Source organism: Liolophura sinensis, chromosome 1, assembly GCF_032854445.1.
Source record: "Liolophura sinensis isolate JHLJ2023 chromosome 1, CUHK_Ljap_v2, whole genome shotgun sequence".
NCBI lineage: Eukaryota > Metazoa > Mollusca > Polyplacophora > Chitonida > Chitonidae > Liolophura > Liolophura sinensis.
In genome coordinates, this window is record NC_088295.1 from 23,223,982 (window position 1) to 23,240,056 (window position 16,075).

The window sequence follows — 16,075 nt, forward strand, 5'->3', positions numbered from 1 at the left end:
GTTATGACCTATGCCGGAGCCGCCCTGTCTTGTCGGGTCCTTGGTGCTGAGATAGCCGCTATCAGTGCCAAAGATAATCATGATCAGATCTTGGGAATGTTGGAATTATCTCTGAATAAGAGTGAGACCGTCTCTCTCTGGTCTAAATACCACATCGTGAATAGGAAGGGGAAGTTTCACCTAGCTGACGACAAGGACCGAATTATGGAAAGGTCAGCCATCGAAGGCACCCTGGAAAACAACAACACTCGATTGTGTGTCACGACTAGTGTGAAAGACGGTCTCCGACGTCAACGGGTGAATTGCTTGGAGATGAACCATTTCCTGTGCGAACATCATCTTCTACCCAGTGAGTAATTGCTTCAAAACATGAGATTTCAGTTTCATAAGCTATAGGTTACACTGAAATACAGTCGAGTCGAGATATGATTATAAAAGATAATAGCTACAATTCTCCTCGATTTATTATATTTATAGATATTCATGACATTCGTTCCATAACTGAAAACACAGTGTGTACATGTGTGTGTGTGTTCTTTACGACATAAACCTTACGATTAAGCATTGTTAAATTCAGCTGAATGTAACGTAATTTAGTATCGTGACTGTTAAAAGTGACTGTCCCACGTAAGCCGTCAACCCCAAATTACAAATCTCAAATAGTTTCATTGTATTTTCTTCTTTGCAGTGGACAAATCGAAGGTTTCTAATCGTGACTTAGCAGCATTGGCCATAGTTCTAGCAATATTCCTGGCATTTATGATCGTGGCAATGCTAGAAGTATGCCACAGAATACGTCTGGCAGAATGCAGAAATTCCGATGGCCTACTCCTTGATAACACCAAGATTATTCCACCTTCAGAAGATGGCAGTATTTCCACGCAAGACGACAAAAGTGAAGTTATCTCCGCTTTCGATTTTTTGCCAGAAAAACCTCACGCTGCTTATTGACAGATTTGTCTACATATAGCGCATCTGGTCTAATAGGTCAGAGAATGATATTCACGTGATAACTTCATGAGATTTGCCTGCTAAACTGAACTTAATGGGGATCAGGGATTTCAATTCCGGAAGGAATTGTTTGTGACTGACGACAAAGCGCTAAAATATTTATTCATGCCAACTGAAAATTCTATTGTGTCATTTACGAGGTCATATTGGTAGACTTTCAGACTCTGAAATACCATCATTCTTCCTTGCAATATTGTACCCTATTTTTCAAGCTGTTTATTATCATTTTACCATTATATACACCCAATGTGCCAAACGACTCGAAACTTACATAATAAATCGTATTGATTTGATAATAATCAACTGCCTTCATCAATTTTTATCGGGGTTGAAGTTGATTTTTGTGTGTCCTTGCTTAAAGGCATTGCTAGCGAGATACATGTAATTAGTGGTGACTGTGGAGATAACAATGGAGCATGTCACACCCAGTGGCGGTGTTAACAGTTTAGGGCATGACTTTCACCTTCTGGGCTACACCCACCGTAGTCGCTGAATTCAGTCATCCATGAGGTATTTTTTAACCAGCTATATGATAGTAGCCAGTAGATAAAACCTCTTATCACTATACTGATATCGAGGTTATCGCAAAACCAGCTTAATTACATTTCGCGAAATGGCAAAATAGTTAAAACTTTTAGAGAATAGCCCAAACAACAGAGTTTCTAGTTACCCTGATTTGTCAGATTGGTGAGTGTTATATAGAAGCGGTTTAAGTAACACTGTTGTCATTATTTGCGATTTTTACACTTTTTACATTTTACACAATTTTAATACTTAACATCTGAACATATCATATGTTGATGTTGATGTGTAGCGCCATTCTGTCTGGATGACTCTCCATCCATTCCCTTTACATTCTAATGCTCTGAAGACTTTCCACGTAGTCGACGGGTCCATTTATACATATTCATTTTACTATCAGGATCACGTTTTAACATACCTGACCGAAGGCTAAAAACCTGCTCGCCTTACTACGAATAAGGAATTAAGGATGTAATTGGATGGATGTAATTGTCGGTCCTTATAGGAATATTTTATGGTAATGATTCTTACATTGAACAGTTCAAATGGGATTCATACGTGTAACGAAAAAAATGCTTTCACAAATCCATGCATAATTCCTCTTCAGCTTGAATCGAGTATAAAACAAGGTATAAATCTATCCGTACCAATAAAAAGCCAACCATGTTATCCACAGCGGTAAAAAAGAATAGTCCGAAGACTGGGCAATAGAACCATGGGCCGCTTTCCTCAATCAACCGTTCACATCTTGACCACTGACCCGTCACTGCTGTTAAAGACGTCACATACACTGGACAGACCAAGTGACCAGCCCACTGTCATCAAATTTAAATCTTCATGATCTACTAGGTGTTGATTCAATATCAACTGTTATCTCAAGTTTGTCGACTCGCCAGTTTTTAATCATTAAGATATAACCACAAGATACTGGGGAACACATCGCCATTGTTGCTGAAATAGACTGTCTGGTCCAGAATAACCAACTTTATCAAAGGGAGAAAATGCACTGTCACCGTGACCGACTATGTACGAATTTAATTATTGATCGGGATGTTAACGCTGCACCCGAGTGAAAGCGGGATACGAGGAGCGAGAGGGTACATTAAGCTTAATATAAGAACGCAGGTTATATGTTACTATATACCTCAGCAGGATTTGTTTTGCGAAAACTTACCCGTACAGGAAAAAAAATGTTGAAGTTTATAGGAACACAAAACCTGCATACTTTCATTGGATGGAAGCGTATCTCGCTTGTTTTAAATATAAATCGTACCGGTACACAACTTACTAGTAATTGGACATATATTTATTAAATCGACAACTTCAAAATGTATGGGCAGTAACAAGGTTGTGGCCATCTCCTTATGTCCTCTGTGATAAAGGCCAATAACAAATCTAAGAATAATCATTATGGAAGTCGTTTTCGCTAATTTTGCGACCAAATGGAGTTGTTTTAAGGTAGGTATTTCATATTAAATTGAGTTGTCATTTATACATGAAGACAGAAATACAGATTATTTACCTTTTTCTTGAACTGTTCGAGGAATTTATTTTCTTGCTGAAAAACTCGACTGAACATCCAAAAAGTAGAACAGCTGTCACTCTTTCATTACCTTGAAAACCTTGAGGCGTCGTAACAGATATTCGTGTCAGGCACAAGGAAGGTGTCATGGCCGAAATCAGTATACAAATCATGTAAGACATGCTATCTATTCACAGCTTCACGACAAACAGATGGCAATAGGATCTGGGTGAGAATCAGACAAACATTATCTCATTCTTCACTATAAATGAGAGTTTGTGCAATGCCATGTGCTATGCTAGCCTGATTATCAAGTTCTCGTTCACCAGAAACATCTCAGTGGCTCTCAGACTGTAACCATGGACTATGGTTATAGAACAGCGTTTAGAGTAATTCCAGACCAGTGAAGTTTAACAAATAGCAAGTGACATCACTGCCTTTTTTCTTACCTAATTCTGCTGTCATGGAGCTGGGTCGTGTGGTGTGCTACTCTGTATTCATTTCCATGAACAGTTAGAATAAAACCCTAACTGAGGCGTACTTCAGCAGTTATATGTGTGACCCTTTGTCAATTGTCACACTGCCGTCGCTATTCTGGTTTCTCTCGATGTGGGAAGTTTTGAGCAAAATATCCTTTGTAACAGACGTTGATATTTTGTTGGGTACTCAGTCATCACTCTGCATGTATGCAGTTATCATTACATTGTCAATGAGGAACTAAGTAAGCCTCCTCCCTGTCGCAGCCATGTACTCCTTCATTCTTTCCTCTACAGCATGTCACACTTTTTCAGCGTATGTAACACAGTACACAAACACTGCATCATTTGGCCAGCAGCAGAAAACAAAATTTTTTGCTGCAATTTGGATCTCTCCGTTAGAGCGGCACATTTTTACGAAGAAAATAATACCGGTTTACGAAATGTATAGAGATAATTATACAATCAAACTGAACAACATAATTTTCTGAAACAGTATATTTTATAACACATAATTTGAACATATTTCTTTAGACAAAGGACTTGGTATGTAAGGCGGGGAATCTGCTCCAGTGCAAGTAACTGTACATCTCAAGAAGCGACACTGACTATACCTGTGATTGACAGGTGCTGACTAATTCGTAAGGCTATTTCTTTTTCCAGTTCTGCTTTCCTTTTCTTTTCCTGTTATATTGAAAGCATGCATTGAAGTAATGTATAGGTCATAAATTGAAAAATGGTAGCCTGCTCCAGTCACAATGATATATCTTTTTTTAATTAGACACTCTGGAGCGGGGAAAATCACTGCACAACAAATGTAACTGTCTAAAAAATGTGCGCGCAGTTTACAAGTCAATTAAATACATACAAGCCTATAAAAATGTTCGGCCTTAGACTTCTGCTACGTATAAGATGTTAATATTAGCTAGAGGACTACATATGCTCTCAACGTGATTTCGCCATATATAGCTACCACACATTACGTAATACCATGGCGTAACCATTATCCACTCTAATTCAAGATAACACTTATTTAATGCAAGACAACCTACATCTTTACTCACACAAAAGCTATGTTTACAAAGGACAAAATCTCACAATGATTCGAACTCCTGATGCAACCAGTTCTCCCATTGACTTCGTTATTTCACTGTACTATGAAGGATGCTTGACATACTAAGGCAGAAATACGAATTTTAAACTTGCCAAAGCAGGACAAAACTGATCACATTATAAAGTTTATTTTTTACATATGAAAACAAACGTTAACCAAAACATAACTTAGGCAGCTCGTAGAAATACACACATGAAAGTTTCAGTAAAGATATCTTTCTGCTAAACCTTGATCTTCATACTGTAAATTAAAGACACAGAGCTTCATTTGAGTGTATTTTTGGCGAGTTATTACTAAGCAACCATATCTTCCGTGGCCACATAACTTTTATCGGTGATTCGATCAAGTTTTATACTTCTGAGATTTTCAAATTTGCACTTTCTTATCGTACCTCTCTCGGGCCGATTCTCCGCCTTACCGTACGAGGTCCTTTATCTACAAGGTATAACAATAATGCTTAACAGGAATATTTAAGAAAGTGACAATGAGTTGAGAAACATGTTATCTGTTTTTACCATCTATAGCAGGAGAGTTGAAACTGTACATAAAATATATAGAGTGAGATGGCATTCCACTGGGATACGGATCAAGAGACAGATGAGAGAACTGCATCACGTGACTCATTGGTCCCGGGGTTGCCCGAGGCCAATCAGAATGGTGTTCATCAACGGATTAAGGCCTTGTTCATCCCCACATGTACCCAGCCAGTCATCGGAGTGAAGCACCCAAACCGAAGTACCACCATAGCCGTAATTTTTCACATACTCTACCTGCGTATAAATATCCACAATGAATGTATTAGTTTACTCGCTTTATTGTTGAGAAATATAGCAAAAGTCTTCTTCAACTTTTGAAACATGTCTATTAAAATTCTTTCCATCAATTAAGGAACAGTATCAGTAATACCTGCGTTGAAAGATATTTGATTACAAATTTATAACAAAGGCCACCTTCTTTCTTGTTACCAGTACTAACATAGCGTCAACGAGTTACCTTCAGACTGATACTCTGGGGGTCATCATAACCCACCCAGAGGTTGTCCTTGACCAAGTAGGGCACTTCCTGCTCGCTGTCCCAATACCGTTCAGCATTATCAGCCAATAGTTCACATACCTGATGTAAATTAAAGAATATGTATACATGTACATTCTGCTTCTCACCCAAAGGGTCAGGGAATCGACGAAATGTGTGTTTCAGCCAGTATATACCCAGGTAGTATCATAATAGGCCCTGTCCAAGCACTACAGACAAGGTTAATATGAGTGGCCAAATTAACATTTAATCGAAAATTATCGATATCGATAAATGAATTATCGAATAAATTATAGATATCGCTAATTTATTCATCGATATTGATAAATAGCCATATTTATCGATAACAATAAATGAATTAGCGATATCGTTAATTTATTTATCGATATCGATAATTCATTTATATGGCTATTTATCGATATCGATAAATCAGGGACATTAGTCGCATGATGATAATAGCTCCCTTCTAAAACCTCGTGGGATTTTGGCGTTGTTTGAATATGTTTAAATGGCGGGTGTTTCGGATGTGGACGATGTTTTGCGTGTCCTAAACAACAGAATAACTCAAGTTGAAAGAACACTACAACAAAATATTGGTAATTTGGATAACTTTAGCAACAGATTGTCCCAGGGTTTGGAAACCTTGACACGAATAAACTCAGAGTTGTCAACAGACACTGTGAATTCACTGAACAGGGCACTCCATAATCTTCAAGGCGAGGTACAGGCCTGTATACATTTACGATCTGCACCATTATTATCAAATGTATGCATTACAGAAACGGTCGGTATGGAGAATGACTTACCTACAGAAGTAGGTAGAAGTAATACTAGCACAGGTAAGCCAGTCAGCACCATTGCGCCATTATACACATTTCTAAACAAAACTTAACTTTACAGGTAAAGTACGTGTAGTCCTTCAGCTAATATAGTGTAAATTATCAGTTTCTGGTTTACCAAACAATAGAGAAATAAACTAGAAGTGTGTTTTAGTAGTAGAAAAGAAATTCCTGTTCGTGTAAATGTGAAATAATCCGTTGGCCGCTAATGTATATGTGAAATATTCTTGAGCAAATAAATAAATAAATAAATAATTTTTATCTTGTTATTGGAGTTTGCTGATGGAGCTTTATGGCGAAAACGGTTGATCACACAAAGGTATTTTAAATGTAATATATCAATATCAGTTGAATCATAAATGAGCCTCTGCTTTATCTAGCGTAACAACGTAGGGGGAGCAGTCATTTCCGTTGAAACTAAACCGGAAACATTGTTTATCGATATAGCTAATTCATTTATCGATATCGCTAATTCATTACCGATATCGATAAAATAATCGATATCGATGATTCATTTATCGATATCAGTAATTCTTTTATCGATATCAATAAATGAATTAGTGATATCGATAATTCTCGATTAAATGTTAATTTGGCCCCCCATAGGTTTACGGGTAAAAGAGTTTCCAGGCCCACTAATTATGTCAGTCTTGCCTTAAACCAGCATTTGGGAGCTCTTTCTTGTTACGGAAGCGACATTAAAACGGTGCAAATTAGTTCGTGGGAACAAAAAAGTAGAATCTATGAGAGCAGGATTTCATCATATACATTTTGTTAGCAATCTTATATGAATAAAGGGAAAATTCTTCTTCTTGATTTGTTAGGTCTTAATCGAGGCTTCAAAAGACTTCAGAGAATCAACGAAAGGGTGGTTAAATTTTGCGGCTTATTCTGGTGAGCAACTTGACACAGTTTCGGCTCTCACAAGGGGAGATTACCTTGTAGTACTCGATGATAGCGGGATCCCAACTGCCGTACACAGGCGCTCCCATTCCAAACTCTCCGGGATCAGTCAAGTTAAACGTCCTCCCATACAACGCTATGCCGATGTTGGTTTTCTCTGGAATCGCACCGTTCTCTACCCAGTAGGTGGCCGACGAATGCTGTACAGTATAAACCGTGTCATGTTTAGCAGAACGAAACGAGAATGAATAGCCATTGTTCATTGATTGATTTGTTGTTTAATGTATACCCAAGAACTTTTAATTGCTGGTCAGTTTTATGAAACATGTATGCATGTGTGTGTACATATCCAGAGTTCAGCAGACCCTGCCATAGCTAAGACAGACATTCTAACAAGATTCGAGATTTCATATAATTATTTTCATTAAGAAAGTGTGCTTTCCCTACCAGGTTTAATGACCTTTGTGAGCCTATCTCATTGACTCGGGGGTAGAGCGGACTGTTATGACCTGTTCTCTCCTCCCAGCCACCATGAAAGTCGTACGTCATCAGGGTAACAAAGTCAAAGATCCTGAGAGAGAGAAAATGCGTGTCAGTGGTAGGACTATGTATGCAGTTATAACAACAGATGGTATTTCTCTGGGCAACCACAGGCGAACAGGTAAGCCCATTCATGTGAGCTAAGTGCAGAGTTACGTGCAGACTCAATATTGCACATTTTGTTTCAACACAAAATGCATGCACAGGTGGTTAAGATTCACTTTATTAAAACCACTGAATAAACGTATTTTGCTTTTGTTTTTATATTTCATAATGTAACGTATACCCTTGATAACCACTGCCCGGATGTAAGGTGTATATTGTATTTGGCCAATACGGGAATGTGTGACCTTTGCACGCCCCGAAGCTTTGTTAATATACATGACAAAGGTCAGGTTAGTTCTTTCTATTGTAAGTCTCTATTCAGCTTAAGTTGTGTCCGTTTCCCGGTTGTTATGACAAACGCGTTGTTAATAAGTGACCAGATGCTGAATATGGTTCTTTAAACTCACCTGTACATTGTCTCTATATCGTAAGCGTCTCTGGCAATAATAGGGGGAGCTCCAACGGCGCATGTCAATAAGAGTCGAGGCAACCCTGTGTCTGACGACTCCTGTTCAAAGGCTTCGCGCAATTCCTGAAAAAAAGTTAGATAGAATTCAGTTTAAAAGACATTTTAAAATATAAAGATAGATGCAAGGGTCTCGAATGTCCCAAAAGCCATCCACAATACAGCCGTAATGAATGTTCAGTGGAAGAAAAAAAACTATTACAAATACCGCAGCATATATTAAATGTCGCGTTATATTTTACAAAACACTCAAGTTTTGCTTATTTTACTGTTTAAAGTGATTGAAGGTACACTCACAAGAGGCCGTATACTTAATTCACCGAATATTTGAGATAAGATATCAATTATTACATAGGCGTCCCTGCCATCAGTTAGCTTAGTTAACATATTTTTGTGTTTTATATAGAAAATACGAAAACAGGAACTGTGTGTACAATCTTAGTTTGGGAATAAAGTAAGTAAACGTAGTAGTCGCAACAAACATTAGTACTCCAATCATCATCCATGACAGATATTCCATCAATAATCGCAGACTAATTTCCAACACAACGTTCAACACACGTACCAAAGGCGTAATAAAGTACATAGAGAATTTAGAACCCAATCGGCTCAACAAAACAAATGGTTTTCAATGATACAGGAGAGACGCAATGTATGTTCTAGGCGCCAACTCACATCAGCCAACACAACAAATCGTTGTCTGTCTTCGGGTGGACTACCTCGATGAGCCGGGTATTCCCAATCAATGTCCAAACCTTCAAAACCATACGCACGCAAAAAGTCAATGACGTCACTAATAAAGCCCGCCCTTGTGTCCACGGTTGCCGCCATAGCGCTAAACTCTTCTGATCCAGCGCTGAAACCACCAATTGACAACAGAACTGTGACGTCAGAGATGTATTTGTAGTCAGTGACACGTTCATATCTGCAAGAGACGAGAACATCAGTGAAAATCATTGGAGCGTTAAACTTCCTAGCAGAAATTGTCATGGTTACGTACATCATGCACGGATATCAGGTGAGTCGACAAGCTACAGCCTAGCGCAAATTCTTGGTCATCACTGAAATTGAAAACTTTTGATGTATGAAGAATGTTTCAAATTGTAAACAGATACACAGTTCTGGCAACAATAACATAAGTTATATCTAAACTGATCCAGCGCTTTAATGACATGCAGTTGTGTTGATTTGTGTATCGGAGTGAGAGTGATCTACCCATTACAAACGTTCTAAATAGTAGAGTTTAATAGTTTCAACACAGTTTCAGGAGGATTTCAGTTGTACGAGAACTAGATTTTGATTCATCTTGGCCAATCAGGATGTTCGAAGTACTTTGTCTCTGATTATAGTTAACTCCGAATGTCACGCTAAACGTTTTCAGAGCCTTATCCATATTACGCACTACATGACAGATGCAATCTTGTTTAAGAGCGTTGATAAGGATTACAAGTTTCTCAGCTTTACTTTCTCTGAAGAGGCTTGCCAAGAGCAAGTACGTTGCAACAGAGTGCAGCATTGTATTGGAACAAGAATGAAGGCATACATGCAAAAAACACCATGCTTGGCCGGCATTGCCTAGAGGTGTGGCACACCTATTTACATCCATGACCCACAATAAACGGCAAGTTCCCTTATTTGTATGTGATTTACGGCAAATGTAAAAAGTAATTTTTGGTAGATTTAAAAATTTGAATCCATCATCTGTTGACTTTGCTTTGAGTTCCAATAATTTTCCATTCTTCATTAAGATAAGATTAATAGACTTTGTATCCACATGTTCGTTCAAAATTATTCCTCCACATTACTAACCTATTTTGAAAATCGGTATACATAGGTATATATTTTACAGGCAATGAAACAGCCAAAATGAGGCACTCAAAATCTAACTTGAAACCTGAGGTGTACGTGTAATTATAATGAATCACGCTTAATCACTGTTCAGCTGAAAAACAAACAAAGCAATGTCATCGAACATGTTTGATTTGAGATCAATAGCGTCTCTGTTTCATAACCTATATGTAGGCCTATCATTGGCCTTCGCTTTTGACAACAAAGGAAGTCATTCTTAGTCGATATAGTATTTCACAAACCGTTGTATCGTCGCCATTAAACGTCCACAATTCTGTATTGTTAATCTTATGAAGGTTTTGTGAGTAGACCAGTGCGTGAACTGTTATTTAGATGTACGTTCAGGATTATAAATGCCAGCACAATGTAACATCCGGTGAATCCATGAAACCTATTTAGGTAAGTTCTATCTCGAAGAGTTGTTTAGTGATGCCGTTTAAATACATACTGAATTTGACTATAGAAGAGCATTTTAGAGCAAAAAAAGGTCATAAAATATTACTATTAATTCTGAAACTATGACACATTTCCCCAGTGAATTATCAGCCTACATATGAAACAAACTTTAAAACATGTTTTCAAGATGAGCGTATCTCTCAGAATCCGACGGTCAGTCATTTAGTCTGAATTTGATATCTAATACAATATATATATATATATATATATATATATATATATATATATATATATATATATATATATATATATATATATATATATATCCAGCTGACACAATGATAATGCTGTGAACACTTACAGTCCTGTGGACCAAGACGTAGACTCATCATTAAACTGAGTAGACCGAACCGTTCCGTTAATGACATCGGCGAAGGCAAACATAATATGAGTACAGAGGCTGGGGTCTATATCCTCCGGAAAGAAAGAGTAGGGAAAGTCATTATGCTGCGCCCAATTAGCGAAGTAACACACCCTACGATATTCCGTCTGGCCTGGAAAAAAGAAAGAATTTGATTTGGAGTAAATCTAAATGTCCAATCAGACATTCGTATACCATCCATAATCCACGATAGGACGTACCAAGTCAATAGCCAAAAAACAAAACAACCTAAAACACTAGATTCCAAAGTAAGGTGTAAGCATGACAACCATCTCATTTAGTCCATGAAAACTTTCCTGGTCGAACACAAACATAGGTATCACAGTTATGCTTTAATTGCAACTTTAGGAAAGCACCGTGGATGTCTATATAGTCCCTAGACAAGATGGACAGCGGAATATATTTATTTATTTATTTATTTATTTATTTGAATGGAGTTATACGCTGTACTCAAGAATATTTGGAAGGTTGAAGTACATACACCTTCGTGTGTAACAAGTGTGAAGCAGATTGCCAGAGATTCGGAAAACATACATGCACAATTCACTGTCCTCACCATAATACTAACAGTCACACTTTATCTCAGCAATCCCGTGACAATTGAATTGGTTTCATTATTTTGGCATTAGTTTTTGCTTTCTGCAAGAAAAAAAGTTATAAGACCTAAGGTCGAGTGATCATTTCCAATCTATCACATTTTCGTCGCTGTGTGGTGTTTTGATTTGTATCGCTACAGGTATTCGTATGCCAGTAGTCAGTTAACCAAAATGGACCTTCCAGATCAATAATTGTTTAACCAATTTCCAAAGCAACGATTAACAAAAACATCTGAGAATACAGAATTAATAAGATACTATGACACAGTTTTGCAAAGGTAAGCAGAAAAATTTCAAAATAAGAATACCTCTCTTCTCAATTTGCCCTGCAAGTGGGTGATTCACTATAAGACTGACGACATTTTCATAAATACTGATATCGTTACTGTACGGACGATAAGACAGATTTACCTTCAACTGTTAACATTCCAGTGGCCAATACGATGAGTAATTTGGCATATAGTAACTCCATGGTAACGATCACAGGCCAGGTTGGTCAGGTGTACACAGCAGGTAGGTAGGCCGGCCGTCAGAGGTAGTGTCATTCTGTAGGTAGGCGCAAACAGATGTAAATACAATCCCGGGGCCGGTTATTTGTGAGTAGTGCAGTAATAAGATGAGGAAGGCGGTCACCTGAAAGACTGATTGTTTTAATCACACGTGGTCCGGTTTCAGACGGTCAGCTGTATCAGGAAGGATAAGGTGCTGTGACTCAGGTAAGTCCGCGTGTCTCAAAACAAACAGACCCGGAACCTACATCACATCACCCTGATCAGCTAGAGCTATTAAAACATTCGGTGTGAAAACTAAGTCCAGTTTTTCTGCAGAACACACGCATACAAACAATAGAATTTTTTGTTTCCTCCTTTCATTCATATATCAGTAGTTCAGCTGTCCCGTGGGTCACTTGCCTTTCCGTACATCACCTATGACGTGGCTAGATTTAAGAGATATTTAATAAGATTAGTATAAATTGTTTATTTGGTGGGGTTGCACTTTTTTTTAATGAATCTTATTTTTTACCGTAATTCGGCTAAATTATTGAAAGTAGAATGAAACTGTAAAATAGATTTTTCTAGAATGTATTTCCAAAGTGTGAATATGAATGTACCCAATTAAAAATAGAATCAGAGAGTGCGTTATGATAACTATTACGGCTATTAAAAGCCTTTAAAATAGCTCATGGTTACTCCTCTCAATGGAAAAGATAGGGATGGATGTAGACGTAAAACTGATTCTGCTTATGATTTTCTTTATGGCTAGTGAAGGGTTCGTTGGCGTTAGAATTGGTCGCTTTTTGTTTTTTTCATTGGCGTTTTGTACATTGGTCATCACAAAATCGGTCAGAAAAACAAACTAATATCAATGATGGTAGATACGGCATCAAGCATGATTGATGCGCTGTATTGGCTTTCAGGGAGGTTTACTTTATAGTATGTTGTCATTAGTATTGCAAGACATATCCTAAGACGCAGTGTTGTTTAAAGATGCATAAAAGTTTTAACAAACTTAATTCGACAGTATTTCCCAGTGACAAACAGTGCCCTTGAACGTTGAGTGTATAGTTAAAATTAAAGCTGAATATCTCCCAGATACTTGTACCACCTGAGGATTACAAGTTTACACTAAAGCAGTTATTCTTAAGAACGGCCCTCAGAATACTTGTTACTGGTATACGATCTATGTTCCATGTGATTAGTGGTTAATCTTGTTCACTTAATTCAAAAAGCAGTATCAATTCATATTTCTGAAAATTTTGTCCGTATGTTTGTTTGATCTAACATTTAGAGCAAGAACTGCTCTAAGTTAACCGTGTTCACTTAATTCAAAAATCAGTGTCAGATCATATTTCTGAAAATTTTGTTTCTACGTTTGTTTCAAGGGACATGTAAGTAAGAATATTGCATGGTACAAAAATCGGAGACAGACATGACATGAAGTCGCAGCTATTGCCGTAGGTCAGCGTTAATCCTACTAGCACAACAATGACACATTAAGGATTTTCGATAGTCGCTCATTATATGTGTAATGTTGCAAGAACTGATCGGCATGCTGTAATTGGTAAGATGGGCATTGACAATACGTATTAACCAGCCAATATTTTACCATTCTTACTTGGTAAACATATACTATTTATACTATATTATCTGATATGCCCGAGCGTTACTGTCGCCGTAACAGATTATGCTGTAATCAATGTCAGATAATCTGAGTTGTGCGGTTGAGAACTAGGCCCCACATGACCCCGCCTCCCGGAAGTAAACACGTGGTATTACCGGAGAGAGGCTAGGTCATAAGGCCCTGATAACTGGCACGTTTTTCCCCTTAAGGACCTGCAAATACTGAACTGTCACGTGACAACGCTCACGTGGTACGCGTATAATTTATGTCACAGTAGAAGTGAATTTTCTATAACTACCATGTTGACCAGCTTCTTGTACGTAAATGACTGTATGTATAGTAAAGTCTGTAATATGTGTCATTTACTTTTTATAACGTGATAGGGAAATACCACACTTATAGATGATGTAGATAGGGCATCATGTGACAAACCCAGACAGTGTTCCTGTGGAATGTCACAAAAGGAATTGTGCTCTATTTTAACATGCTTCCGTGAGTATAAAATGTTGCTGTTGCAAAATTATTCACTAATCAGCATTTAATTCTTAAACGAGTAGGCCATCAATAAAGTTTTCGAAAAACTTACATCTTTGCAGTGGGGAATTTCAACCAGTATGAGGTTACATCTGTGAAAGCATGCAGGCGTTGAGATATTCGAGTTACACAACTTTACCGCATGCCGTTTCTGTTGCGCTCCCTGGACATTGCATTCAACATTTGTTGTTAAAATAAGCACGAGAAATTCTGACTGACGGCAAAATTGATCGTGATTTAAAAGTTTTCATTTAAAAATTTTCACAGATATCCACAAGAGTATGATCTACAAAAACACGCAGCCGCTTTTTTGTACAAGTCTGTCCATAGAGTCTAGGCATTCTGTCCTGCTTGTTATTGCATGAGCATTATTGCATTATTAACATTACCGGAGGATATCCATCTTACTGTTATTAACGAGCCCCCTAAAAGTAAGTGTTAACTTACCTGTACCTTACATGTTTCTCTACTGCCTGTATAATACAGACCTCCGTGGCTAGAGGATGTTGTTAAGTGGCCTGGGTACGACGAATTCTTTCCTACATAACTGTTGGAATGTGGTTCCTCTCTCTGCTGTGCGGTGACACATACTGACGATAAATGCGAAGGCGTTCATGAACAGTTTCCAGATTTCCACTCAGAATCCGTCCTCATCTGTTGTACAGGTGGGGAAAACCGTGTCTGGATACTCGAGGGTACTCCAGAGGCGCACTCAATAGAAAAACCATCGCAAAGACATAATGATAATAGCGACAGAAATGCCATGGGACTATATACATCTACATAGTTTTGCAAGTTTTTTTTAAAGCAAAATCTCTTTCATGTAACTCAAGTAAATGGAAAAGATGATCATGCTTTTTGGTTATTAAATCTCCGTGGTCGATTTTTTTTATCTAAATCTAAATTTACATCTTGAATTTTATGTATGTTGTTCGAAATTTTAATCAATGGTGTTTACAAATAATCATTTTAACAAAATATTAAATAATGATTTAATGAAAGTGAGGCTTTGTGTCATTCTCGTCTGGCAGAAATCAGTTAGCTATTCGTCTAACTCATGTATGCATCCAAGGATTCAATAGAAAAGCACATGTACTTATGGATTACCGTTCTAGTATTAGGCTGATGTTCACTGAATTTCGTATCTGACGTAGACTTGCGTATATCCAACATATAACAATAAAAAATAACGAAACAACGTAGAGTTTGTTCCAGCGTGACGAAACTATTCCATCCTTGGGATAAATAAAAAATAAGAAAATGTTGGAAGACTGTGCACACATGTTTAATTACAGGAATGTATATTGTAAAAATATGCTTAACTGCAAAAGTCTACACACCGAAATTCCAACTTGTGCAACATAATAATCCCTCAAGCATTTGATAAAAAGAATTTCTAAATATGTGGCTTCCGTTGTTAACCAAACATCACTTTACTTTAGAGTAGGCCCTATTGAGAGAAGAGCAAACCAAAACAAACTCTTCCAATAACAATACTCCCTGTGACATTCCCATGTATTTATGTTATTCTGTTTAGCATGAATCTTATGTTCCCGAAACTTAGTCACACGATTTAATCTGAAAAGTTCGTCAGTTTATAGCGTAATC

The 16,075-nt window shown here is 37.6% G+C and overlaps 1 protein-coding gene across 1 annotated transcript; it reads right to left on the reverse strand.

Moving 5' to 3' along the window:
• Positions 1–4,014: 4,014 nt before the first annotated feature.
• On the reverse strand, positions 4,015–15,000 carry LOC135477145 (acidic mammalian chitinase-like). Its single transcript, XM_064757304.1, has 9 exons — positions 14,915–15,000; positions 12,224–12,358; positions 11,136–11,328; positions 9,206–9,455; positions 8,472–8,596; positions 7,867–7,990; positions 7,455–7,619; positions 5,639–5,758; positions 4,015–5,415 (listed from the first exon to the last, which is right to left on the reverse strand). Exons 2-9 carry the CDS (start codon positions 12,282–12,284, stop codon positions 5,266–5,268), a joined length of 1,188 nt encoding a protein of 395 aa, XP_064613374.1. The 5' UTR covers positions 12,285–12,358; positions 14,915–15,000; the 3' UTR covers positions 4,015–5,265.
• Between the last annotated feature and the right edge of the window lie 1,075 nt (positions 15,001–16,075).

What these genes read in the sequence shown, in the direction of transcription:
- LOC135477145 (XM_064757304.1), bottom strand. Translation starts at nt 12,284, where the DNA reads ATGGAGTTACTATATGCCAAATTACTCATCGTATTGGCCACTGGAATG. An exon ending in GATATAGAGACAATGTACAG is followed by an intron (nt 7,991 to 8,471) that starts GTGAGTTTAAAG and finishes TCTCTCTCTCAG; the next exon opens with GATCTTTGACTTTGTTACCC. An exon ending in CCCAGAGTATCAGTCTGAAG is followed by an intron (nt 5,416 to 5,638) that starts GTAACTCGTTGA and finishes ATTTATACGCAG; the next exon opens with GTAGAGTATGTGAAAAATTA.